The sequence below is a fragment of the Dromiciops gliroides genome, chromosome 4, assembly GCF_019393635.1.
Source record: "Dromiciops gliroides isolate mDroGli1 chromosome 4, mDroGli1.pri, whole genome shotgun sequence".
NCBI classification, from domain to species: Eukaryota; Metazoa; Chordata; class Mammalia; order Microbiotheria; family Microbiotheriidae; genus Dromiciops; species Dromiciops gliroides.
In genome coordinates this window covers 478,049,037-478,061,335 of record NC_057864.1, presented here as the reverse complement: position 1 = coordinate 478,061,335, position 12,299 = coordinate 478,049,037, and the positions used below count along the sequence as shown (strand labels likewise).

At 51.2% G+C, this 12,299-nt stretch overlaps 1 protein-coding gene across 2 annotated transcripts in view; it reads left to right on the top strand.

Moving 5' to 3' along the window:
• Positions 1–7,892, top strand: part of SH2B2 (SH2B adaptor protein 2) — a 66,784-nt gene extending 58,892 nt beyond the window's left edge. The window contains exons 7-8 of one of the 2 annotated variants that reach the window (XM_043964390.1): positions 4,160–4,331; positions 6,884–7,892. In XM_043964390.1, coding sequence (XP_043820325.1) covers positions 4,160–4,331; positions 6,884–7,218 — 507 coding nt within the window. In that variant the 3' untranslated portion in view covers positions 7,219–7,892. The remainder of the gene's footprint in view (positions 1–4,159; positions 4,332–6,883) is intronic. The other variant, XM_043964389.1, reaches the window with a different exon arrangement.
• The last annotated feature ends 4,407 nt before the right edge of the window (positions 7,893–12,299 follow it).

The following is a 12,299-nucleotide window of genomic DNA, read 5'->3' as shown; positions in this document are numbered from 1 at the left end:
TTCATGACCCTGGGCAAGTCACTTAACCTTTGCCTCAATTCCCTCCATTATAAATGGGCTTACTAACAGCACCTACCTTCTAAGGTTGTGAGAATGAAATGAGATATTTGTAGAGTGGTTGGCATAGTTCCTGGTATGTGTATATCTGATTGTTGCTAAAAAGCATTTAGGGGTAGGAGGCAGGAGAATGCCTGAAGGTCTTCTTATAACAAGATCAAGGGAAGGAGAAGGTGTCTTTGAACTCAAGTGATACATTCTTCCTTGCCACCCAGTGGATTTTATTCATGTAACAGTTTTTAGATGGAGGGAGAAAAAGATTCCCTGATTAATTATTGTTCATTCATGCCTGACTCTTCATGACCCCATTTGGGGTTTTCTTGGCAGAGATATTGGAGTGATTTCCCATTTCCTTCTTCAGCTCATTTTAGAGATAAGCAAACTGAGGCAAGCAAGGTGAAGTGATTTGCCCAGAATCACACAGCTAGTAAGTGTCTGAGGTCAAATTTGAACTCAGGTCTTCCTGAGACCTGGCACTCTATCTATCCACTGTCCTACCAAGTTGATCCTACAACATACAGCTATGTGACTTTTGAGTAATCAACAAGCATTTGGCTTCTTTCATTTTTTTAATTCTGAACAATATTTTCCAGGATTTTTTTTCCCATTTTCCCCATGCCTGCCTTTGCATTTATGTCACCTGGTCTCCAAATATATTTTGACTTCTTTTGAAAAATCTTGGATTCTTCCCAGGAGCCCTCTATTTCCACATCTTCAATAAAAGTTAGCTTATAAACTTCAAATGTCCTCACAGCAATCCCTTTACGATCATAGATTTAGACCTGCGTTCAAATCCTCCCTCAGATGCTGTCAGTTATGCCACCTGGGCAAGTCATTTAACTTCTCTCTGCCTCAGTTTCCTCATCTGTAAAATGGAAAGAATAGCACTTTCCTTCCAGGGCAGGTGGTGAGGATCCAATGAGAAAATGTATAAAGAGCTATGGAACCTTTGAAGTGTTACGTAAATGCTAGCGCATCATTGTTGTTATTATTACTGGTGCTGCTGCTGCTGTTGTCATCACTGGTGGTGATGGTGGTAGAGGTGCTATTACTGTTGCTGTTGTTGTGACTGCTGCCCGTGTTGTTCCCATTGGTGGTGGTGGTGGTGCTGCTGCTGCTGCTGCTGGTATTATCATTGTAGTAGTTGTCATTGTCATTGCTATCGTTACTGCTGTTGTTGTTACTGTTCTCTGATCCCAAAGCTCTGAGCCCCTTCTACTGCACCACACTGTGCTCACCATGAACACTCTAGAGTGAGGTGACCAAGAATTCCACGACTCCTTGAGTCTGTTGCCCTGACCCTCACGAGGAAGTTAACTTGGCCAGCTCCTTTTCTCACTTCCTTTTGGAGAAGCTGAGTTTATCCTTTCATTTAGCAGAAATGTGATGGGTTTTTGCTTTCCTTCTTAGTGGGAATGTCAGTCTGGATGTGCATCAGTTTCTTCAGAGGGTATTAACTTGATTATTGTGGGGATCAGATGAGATACTATGGCATAAAGTACTTACCACTGTGTCTGGCACATAGTAGGTGCAATATAAATTTGAGCTGTTGTTCTTGTTGGCCAAGGGTTTCACACTTAGAATCCGGAGAATTAAATTAATATTTTAGATATTAAAAAACAAAACAAAAACCCTTTGATTCTTCCCATCCTCTGTCCCATTTCTGTCACCATCACTGCGAGAGCAGAAAGGAACCATGTAGGGTGTGTGTATAGTGGATTTGAAGTCCATGGCCTTGGGCTGAAATTTTGGCTCTGCTATGATCTGGGTAATGCTGAGCAAGTCACTTCCCCTCCCTGTACCTCAGTTTCTTCATCTGTAAAGTGGGGGGTTGGACTAGATGGCTCCCTGTGGTCCCTCCGAGTGATAAATCCAAAGAGCTCCAATGTGTATTTTTACAAAATGTCTCCTGGATCACTGTGGCCACATAATCAGTCATTTAGTGGTTGGCTTGCCGATGCCGAGCCCCTCTGCCCTTCTCCTCTCTGGGCCTCAGACAGTAAATGAAGTCCACCACCATTCCTGTCTTAAGCCTGCTTAAGCACTGTCTTCTCAGTGCTAGTGCTCCCCACCCTCAGCCCCTCATCACCAGGGCTAATTGAGCACTCACAGAACCATTGATCTGCACTAGGAAGGGCCCCTGAGAAGCCGGCTCGGCCTAGTTGGCTGAAACAAGGACACAGGCATGTCTCTGGGTAAGCACAGATGGTAGCCCTGAAGCCTCCCGTCAGATTGGGAAGGAGCGGGTGGATGCTGTGTCCACCACCCTCCCTGCTGGCCGCAATCTGGCCCTCTGCCCTTGGGATGCTCCCGTCCTCTCCTTGGAGAGGAGTCCTGTTCCACACGGCTGGGGCACCCTCTGTGGGCATCTCCTCCCACGACTGTGCAGCTGCACCAGCCTCTTGGCAGCTTTGGAGACGTTTGCATATCTTAAAGATCATCTCTGAGTTAATGCCTTCCCCCTCAGGGGCTTTTCTCTTGGAATCCAGCGCACCCTAGCCAGCCAACTTAAAAGCCAACTTCTCTGATAACCAGGCGATTAATGAATTCCCAGGCAGAAGTGGGGTAATTTGTTTTTCTCTGGGCTTGGGCAGGGGTGGGGTCTAAGGTAGAGCCAAGGGCTTGGGGGGAAAGCGGTCCAGGGTAGGAGGGGTCCTTAACTCTAGGAGGATTAGTGCCAGTGGGACCCCCAAAAAGATCTCAGAGAGGCATCAGACAGTATTCAGGGTCCCATTGTCCAAGCTGGGATTGAGCCAAGGCCCAGCTGACCATCCTTCAGCCCCCACCCAGAGGAGACAAGAGGAAGTTAAAATTGCAAAAATGAAAAAACCCATCATTCTGAGCAGCCCGTGGGGATGGCATGGTGTACCCAGCTGGGGAGCCCACAGAGTCAGGCCAGAAGCCTTCCCCTTGCTTGTCAAACATTCCAACCAAGCTGACCTTTGTGCAGGACAGAAACCAGCCCAGGTGTGGGCTGCCACTCACTCTCCCTCCTCATTGATCCATAGCTGCCTGTTTCCCTTTCCCTCACTCACCTTCACTCCAGACTGACTTGCTCAAGACTCACTTTCCCCAGAAAACTTTCTTGGACCTCATGACTGTTATTGGACCAAAGGATCACAGACAAGGAGCTGGAGGAGCCCAAAGGAGGCTCCTGGTCCAACCCCCTCATTTTACAGGGAGGGAAACTGAGACCCTGAGGGGAGGTCAGGCCTCCTGAAGGTCTTGATGTAACTGATCCCTGGCTCTGTGCCCTGCCGTCCCCGTGCCCTGCTGTCCCCTTACGCAATCTTGTGAACCAGCTTTCATTTGCTTCTTTGCCGAGTGTTGTGTCATTTATGCTCATACACTTTTATTTTCTAGTCTTCAAGGACACTGTGATGCTGGGCTCACTGGGGACTCTCTCAGGACAAGTGTTCCAGCTTCCCCTTCCAACTCAGTGCAGGGCAGTAGTGTGCAGTCACATAGATTGAGGAGAGGGGGAGAGGAGATCAGAGACCTCAGTCTTCAATTGAGACTGATCCTCTTCCTAGCTTGCTTTAGGGTCAGAGTGTCTAGAGCTGAAGGGACTCAGAGGCCATCTAGTCTAACCCCACCTCTGCCCATTTTACAGATGAGGCAACCCACACCCAGGGTTTTGCCCAAGGTAAAACAGGTAGGCAGCCAGAATCAGGATTTGAACCCAGAACCTCTTGACTCCTGAGCCAGGGCTCTTGCCAGTAGATCACACTGCCTGCCTGCCTCCTTCCTTCCTTCCCTCCTTCCTTCCTCCCTCCCTCCCTCCCTCCTTTCCTTCCCTCCTTCCCTCCCTCCTTTCCTTCCCTCCTTCCTTCCCTCCTTCCTTCCTTCCTTCCTTCCTTCCTTCCTTCCTTCCTTCCTTCCTTCCTTCCTTCCTTCCTTCCTTCCTTCCTTCCTTCCTTCCTTCCTTCCTTCTTTTCTTCCTCCCTCCTCTCCTCTGTCTCTGTCTTTCTTTATCCCTCCCTCCCTCTCTCCCTCCCTCCCTTCCCTCCTTCCTTCCTTTCTTCCTGCCTGCCTTTCTTCCTTCCCTCCCTCCCTCCATTCCTGCCCCTGCCTTCTTACTGACCCTGGTCTTCTCTCACAGCACCTGCGCCTGTCCCTGAATGAGAACGGTCAGTGCCACGTCCAACATCTCTGGTTCCAGTCCATCTTTGACATGCTAAGGCACTTCCACACCCACCCTATCCCCTTGGAGTCTGGGGGAGCTGCTGACATCACCCTTCGCAGCTACGTGCTGGCCCAGGCCCCCTTGCCTGGTAAGAGGAACCTCCCTCCGCCCCCCTTGCCTTGGGTGGTCCAGAGCCTCTCTCCCTGTGGCCTGGGCTGTGGTAAGGGCCCAGCCTCTTTCCTGAGGCAGCAGGCAGACAGTAGCCTATCAGGAAGGGCCCTTCCTGGGTGAGGCTGGGGGTGGGGGGCAGGAACCGGGGGAGCACATGTGTGTATGGGATGGGGTGGGGTTAGCATTGTCTATGGGAAGCCTGTATATTTTCTCTGGGCAGTTGCAAGCATCCGCCCTGCCCGATGGGTTCTGGGATAGGGTGGGGGAGGGGGCCTCCATTCTTTCCAGCCCCTAGCTGTCCTGGAAGTCTCATTCTTTGACCCTGACTTCAGATACTTGTAGAGGGCTCTTCTGTCTCCCCAAGCCTTCCTAATTTCTAGCAACCAAACTTCCCAGGGCACAAACTCAGGACCCTTCACTGTCTTTGTCACTCCTCTCTAGGTGCTACCAGCTAATTAATCCACTCTTAGGGCAATTTTAAGCTTCAGGACTTTGGGGACGCCATGTACTTCCTAAAATGTAGAGCCCAGAACTGAACGCTATCTATTACAGATGTGATGTTGCCTGGCCAGGGCAGAGGACAGAGGCATTCTCACCTCCCTTAATCTGAATTCTTTGCAGCCTTAAGAACACTAATTCCTAATGAGCTTAGGGTCCACTAAGACCCCCAGATCTTTTTTAGACAATTCATTATCTCCCTGTGGTTCCCCTATTTGGGGATTGTGAAGTTAGTTTTGTTTCCATATTGAACTTTGCATTATTAGAGGTGGCCTGTCCTAGTGGATAGAGAGCTGGTCTCAGAGCCAGGTGTCCTGCTGTCTACGACACATCCCTGGATATGTCACTTCACTTTTCAGCCCACTGAGCACCTCTCTAACCCCTAAGTTTCCAAGGAGGTGCTGGCCTGCATTAGGGGAAGGAGTTTCCTTGCCTGGGAGTTCCCTTTGCTGGTTGAGTCACAGGCCCAGCTCTCCTCTGGCTAATGGACTCCTCCCCTCTGGAAGTCTTTGAGCTAAGGCCAGACGACTATTTGGGAGAAAGGGTAAGAGGGAATTCTCCTTCAGACACAGATGGACCAGACGGCCTCTGAGCTGCTGTCAGCCTGGGCTGCGTTTCATGCCCTGGGTTTCCCCACCATCCAACAACTGCCCTTCCTGGCCTCTAACAGGCTTCAGTCTATGGCCCAAGACAAGCAAGGTTCTTTGGGAGAAACCCATGGAGAGAAATGGGGCTACCTAACTTAGGAGAAACTCACCCTGGCCATACCCAAGGCTAAGAGATCTGCATGTGGGAGAGGCTGGGCTGCCTTGGCATTAAGGACTATCCAGCCCCCCCCTTCCATCCCAGGGGGTTCCCAGGTGTCTCAGACTGAAGCAGGTAGGGGAGGCCCAGGCAGCATCTTGCAGTCGTGAGCACTGGGCTTGGAAGACCTCTGGCTTCCAGTCCAGAGGCTTCCCATTAATTCACTGTGTGGCCTTGGGTAAGTCATTTAACTCTGAACCAGCCTTTCCTCATCTGGAAAATGGAAATGAACATTTTCTTGTTACCTCATGGGGTTGTTGGGAGGAAAGCGCTTTGTACCCTGTGAATCAGAGATTACCGTGAATGTTTCTCCTGATGATCCACCTTTGAGCGAGGAGGGGGACAGTGAGCAGCAGTAAATGTCACCTGAGTGCCTCCACTTGGACTGGGCACCATGCTGGGGATTTAAAGACCCTGCCCTTGTGGGAGCTTAGCTGAGGAGGCAAACTCAACCACAGAAATACATATACCAACATCAGACCATAGATTTAGAGATAGATATAAAGCAATGCAGAGGCCATTTTACAAATGAGAAAACTGAGGCATAGAGAGGTTATTTGGTCACACAGGTAGAAGGGTGCTGAGGTGGTACTCAAACTCCCAGTCCAGGGAGTGCAACTGACCCCTGGCTGCTTCTAGGCACATCTTTTTTTTTTTTTTTTTTTTTTTTTTTGCGGGGCAATGAGGGTTGTGACTTGCCCAGGGTCACACAGCTAAAATTTTCAAGTGTCTGAGGTCAGATCTGAACTCAGGCTCTCCTGAATTCAGGGCTGGCGCTTTATCCACTGCACCACCTAACTGCCCCCTCCAGGCACATCTCAAGGGCTGCCTCCTTTCCCAGTTCCCCCAGCGCCTGGTGCCCCATAAGGACAAGGAGAATTTGGCTCTTGGGTTTGTCTGCCCAGTGCCTGTGAAACAGTAGGCTCTTAACTGATGCCTAGGAGCTCAGATGCCTGGGATGGTTGAAGAAGGGGCCTTGAAGGACAGATGAGCAGAGATGGGGGGGTGGGGGGATGTTTCAGGCAAAGGGAGCTGCTTGAGCCAATTGATGTGGGAGGGGATGTAGCCGGGACCCCCAGCAAACAGAGAGTGGCCGCGGTGCCCGAATGGTGGCTGGTGTAGGGCGGGCAGAGCTCAAGGTGGAGGGAGGGGTGATGAGGCCTGGGGCGGTGCTTGCAGCCTGGGCCGCCCCGTGCCCGCTGACAGGCTCTGTGTTTGCTCTGGCAGACCCTGGCCCGGCTCCCGGCTCGGTGCCCCCACCTCCCAGCTGCTGGAGCGAGCCCCCCAGCCAGCATTACTTCTCCAGCTTCGCCCCCGGGCCCTTCCAGCCGGCTTCTCCCTCCGAGGGCGGGGGCGCCTCCTCTTCCTCAGCCTCCTCGTCCTCGGGCACCGTCCCTCACCCGCAGTACCACCGCACCGAGGGCACGCTGAGCGCCCGAAGCCGCAGCAACAGCGCGGAGCGCCTCCTTGAGCCGCCCGGCCCCGGGAGCGAGGACTACCACGACAGCGAGGGCGCCCGCAACAGGACCCGCGCAGTGGAGAATCAGTACTCTTTCTACTAGGGCTGCTGGGCCCGGAGCAGAGCCCCCTGGGGCTGCTGGGCGAGGACACCCGCGGGGTTCTGAAGGAGTCCCTCTGAGTCCGCCGGCCTTCCCCAGCTGGCCACAGCCTCTCATTCTTTTCCTTCCCTCTCCCATGTTTCCCTCTGCCTTGGTCACACCTCCCTTGGTTACTGCTCTGGAAACATGCCCACTGACCCATTCTGGGGGGAGGGGGATGGGCCGCTGCCCCGTGGCCAGGGTCCGATTGCCCTTTCCCAGCCCCCCTCCCTGCCCTTTCCCTCCTCCTCCCCCATGGAGCGGCCCATGGGTTGTGAGATTGAGTGCTCTATCAGAAGCTCTTCAGTGAAGATATGGATGTGATTAAAGAGCCTGTTTTAGGGACTGCAGCACCCCCGGGCTCTGGGCCTCCTCCTTTGCTCGCCTGTCTTCTCTACCATTCTCCTTCCCCCTCACCCCGGGTCTCCTCCAGATTCCTGCTGCTCCAGCCCCAGCAGCCTGAGCCATGGGGAGCCTTAGCAGCCAGTAGGCTCTGAGGCTCCTCAGCCGCCCCTGCTTCCTGGGCATGGGGCCAGCATCACACGTGGAGCTGGAGGTTTGTAGGGCCTGCCCTCTGGGAGCCTGCAGTTTGGTTAAAGGAGACAAGAAAAACCCACGAAATATAAGCGGTAACAGACACAGACGTGGAGCTGAGTGGGACCTCAGAGGCCCCAGGGCCCCCTCCCTTCTTTTCTCCCATGAGGAATCTGAGGCACAGAGTACCTGAGTGACTTGCCCAGGGCTAGATGGTGAGCGAGACTGAGGCAGGATTCAAACCCAGGTTTTTCTGATTCCCACATCCATCTTTAAACCAAGGATCTTTGAAATGTGGAGACAAAAGACCCGAGTTCAAATCCTGGCTCTGTCATTTAGTAGCTGTGTGACTTTGGGCAAGTCACTTAATCATCTTTGTGGCCTCCTTCCTGTAAAATGAGAGGGTGGGAGGGAATAACCTCAGGGGTCCCCTCCAGCTCCGCCTCCTAGATCTTCTCCTCTCCCCTGTTGGCCTTAGGGGGATACTTTCTAATGCTGCCCCTTATGGTGTTTGGGCTCCTAGAGTTCCCAAATCCAAGGAATCCCCGGCCAACTTTAGCCTAGATGCAATGGGAACTTGGGTCTCACTGATTCCAGACAACAGGCTCTATTCCCCATGTCATCAATCTGAGACTTGTCTGTCCTGTGTTTGAGGAGGCTCTCACTCCGTTTGATTTGGAGAAAGGACACATTCCTGGGGTGAAGCAAAAGACTGAGATGACTCCCATTGTTCCCCTGTCCATGCTGGTATTTCCCTACCTTGGGGCATCCTCCAGCTTGAAGTCTCCTTTCTCCACTTGCTAAGTGCTTCCTAGCCCTATCACTCCCTTCACTGAACACATACAAATAGCCAGGGTGAAGTGACCTGGTTGAGGGGTGTTGATCAGTTATTCAGTCAACAAATATGGACTGAATGGTCCTTCCTGTCCAGCCCCTATGTAAGGGGCTCTGGGGAATTCAGAGGAAGCATAAGGTGCCCAAAGACTTGAGCTCTGACCCCAGATCCACATCAGATGTGACCCTGAGCAAGTTACTCGACCCATCTGGGGCTTGGCTTCCTTACTTATAACATGAAGAGGCTGGGGATGGGCTCCCTGACCTCTGGGGTTCCTGTGTCCTTGGTGCTCTGTGGACCTAATGATTGTTCTTGAGCAGATAATTAGGGGACTATGAATGAGGTATCATAACATCTCCTCGGGACCTCATCTGGGGGGTGATTGAAAGAGGATGAAGACGGAGCTAGAAAGATGAGGCTGAGCCCCAGCTCCGAGAGCACCCGCAGACACAGAACACAGCTGAAGAGATAGCTCAATCAGTGCATTCAGCACTGTGGTGGGCATCCGAAGACAAAAGGGCCTAGCCCCAGACCTCAAGGGGGATGGGGGAGAGAGAGACAATATGAGTATGTATAAGTACTTAGATAATGTACATGAAATTAAAACAAGGTTATGATGGGGGGCGGAGACCAGAAAGGCTTCATGGACAAGGTTGCACCTTCAGGAAGCTGAATCCTGAAACAAACCAGGGATTCACTAACCAGCTCTGGACTTCAACCTCCTTGTCTGTGAATGAATGAATGAATCAGTGAATGGATGAATGGAATGAGTGTGTGAATGAGGGAATGAATGAATGGAGTGAATGAATGAATCAGTGAATGGATGAATGGAATGAGTGAGTGAGAGTGAATGAATGAATCAGTGAATAGATGAATAAGAGTGAATGAATGAATGAATGAGTGAATGGATAAATTGAGTGAGTGAATGAATGAATGAATAAACATTTATCAAGAGCTTACTATGTGCCAAGCTCATACCAAAAGCAAAAATCCCTGGCCTCTGAACATAGACTCTAAGGGACAGGTGGTCAGGAAGGTGTATATTTGCTTAGAAAACCCCGGGAAAGGGCTCTACAACCTACCTGGTTGTGGCAAAAGTGTTGCGCAAACTTTAAAGCAACGGGGGCAGCTAGGTGGCGCAGTGGATAAAGCACAGGCCCTGGATTCAGGAGGACCTCAGACACTGGATACTTACTAGCTGTGTGACCCTGGGCAAGTCACTTAACCCTCATTGCCCTGCAAAAACAAAACAAAACAAACAAACAAAAAAAAACTTTAAAGCAACATATAACTGGGAGTCATTTATTATAATAGGTTGAAGGGAAAGAGACTGTTAGCCTCTGGTCAACAACCATTGAAGACCTTCTGTGTTCAGTGCACTGAGCTAGGTGCTGAGAAAGGCACAGTCTCTGCTTGTAAGAGCTATTGACCATTGGTCAAGGATGACCAAGAGGATTCTGGACTGGGGGGAGGGATTTCCAAGGTCTCTTCTAGCTCTGGGATTTTGTATATCCAGTTGGGTCAGGTGAAAACCCAGTCTCAGCTGATCAGAGCTGAGAGCAGTGGAAGACTGGAGATGTGGGACCTGCATGCGATCCCTGGGGCTAAAGAATGATGGGATTGTAGCTTTTAGAGGTGGAAGAGACCTTAGAGGAAATAGAGTCCAATTTTGCAGATGAGGAAACTGAGGCATAGAAAAATGACTTGCCCAGGGTCACACAGACAGTAGATATCTGAGGGAAGATTTGAACTTGGGTCTCACTGATTCCAGACAACAGGCTCTATTCCCCATGTCATCAATCTGAGACTTGTCTGTCCTGTGTTTGAGGAGGCTCTCACTCCGTTTGATTTGGAGAAAGGACACATTCCTGGGGTGAAGCAAAAGACTGAGATGACTCCCATTGTTCCCCTGTCCATGCTGGTATTTCCCCACCTTGGGGCATCCTCCAGCTTGAAGGCTCCTTTCTCCACTTGCTAAGTGCTTCCTAGCTTTTTTGTGTGTTCTGGACCTTTTGATTGTCTGCTGAAGCCCAGGGGCCCTTTCTCAGAATAACTCTTTGTTGCCTACATTCATTTTTCTTTTCTTTTCTTTTTTTTTAAAGTGAGGCAATTGGGGTTAAGTGACTTGCCCAGGGTCACACAGCTAGTAAGTGTTAAGTGTCTGAAGCTGAATTTGAACTCAGGTACTCCTGACTCCAAGGCCAGTGCTCTATCCACAGCGCCACCTAGCTGCCCCACCTATGTTCATAACAGAAGCAAATGTTGCCTTTAATTTAGAGGCCAGCAAAAGTTGTGATGAAATTTTTTCCCACCCAAGTTCAAGGACCACCCCCCAATTTCTCGATAGACCCCAAGTTAGGAGTCCCTGAGCCAGCGAGCAGGTGACACCAGTGCACTAGTCTGAAGAGTGGGGGATCTCCCAGCTGCTCCCCTGCCTGTCTTCCCTGCCTCCTTGCCCCTTTTCTACAGCCTGTGCCCCTGAGCCTCCAATCTCAGAGCCCCCTTCATCAAGGCCAGGGAGCTGTCCTTACTGTATCCTTCCTTGCAGTGAGTCTTTATGCCCTTCTTGCAGACTTGGTGGAAGCCCTGGACTGCTTTGGGGGAGGGATCTTGACAAAGAAAGGAAGAAGCAGAAGGCAGGAGGATGTTTGGTTTTTGTTTTTTCTTTTGGTTTGGGTTTGCTTTGTTTGTTGAAGTTTGGGAGGGGAGTATTCCCCTCCGAAGTTAAATGGCAGAAATTAGAAGGAGCCCAGAGTGGAGGAAGGGAAGGATAGACTAAAAACCAGCTGTGGCTCCCCTTAGCCTCTGGGCATCTTAATTCAGGTAACGGAAATGATCTCAGGTATAAATTGGGAAATCGGAAAGGCCACCTAGTCTCACCCCTCATCTTCTGGGAGAGGAAGCTGAGGCACAGAAAGTTAAGTGACTTGCCCCGTGATAGGCAGCCAGAAGTGACAGAGCTGGGATTTGAACTGACTCCCTCAGGGCTCCTTCACCCACTGGGCTCCCACATACTTCCCAGGAGGTCTGACCAGAGTCTGCCTGATGCCCAAGGGCAGTCATCTTGTGGGACTGAATGCCTGGTCTGAGGCTAGTGACTCTGTGTGTGTCGCCAGCCGTCTCCCTCACCCCCATTTGTGTCCCGAGGAATCCAGGGCAAGCTTTCTGGAGGAAAGTCGCCAAAGAACCTCAGCCTGAGAAGAGTCTGGGAACAGGGAGGGGCTGAAGCTGTCTTTGCCTCCGGATGGAAAGAGAAGGGTGGGCTGGGGAGGGGCTTGATTGAAGCCAGCTGCTCCCCTCCAGCAGCCACCGAGACTGTGGAGGGGCTGTGTCCCTAGAGAGGCCAGCTCCTGGAAATAACCCTTTAGAATGAGCTGCTCCACAGCAGAGAATGGGACTTCGGGAAAGGTCATCGTCCCCCAAGTGCCTTAACCCCCCAGGGCTGGCCCAGCCAATGCTGGCCAGAATTTTCAACTTTGATCTTTCCAGACCCTAGAGTCCTTAATACTAGCTGACACATGAAAACAAGTCAGGAAGTTCCTAGAGGCTTTAGCATCCCCATCCGGTGACCTGCTCAAAGTCACAGAGTGAGAGAGAGAAGGGGTCTGAAGCCACATCTCAGACTCCAAGTCAAGCAGTTTTACTCCTCTGTATCTAATTCATTGCTGGAGGATCT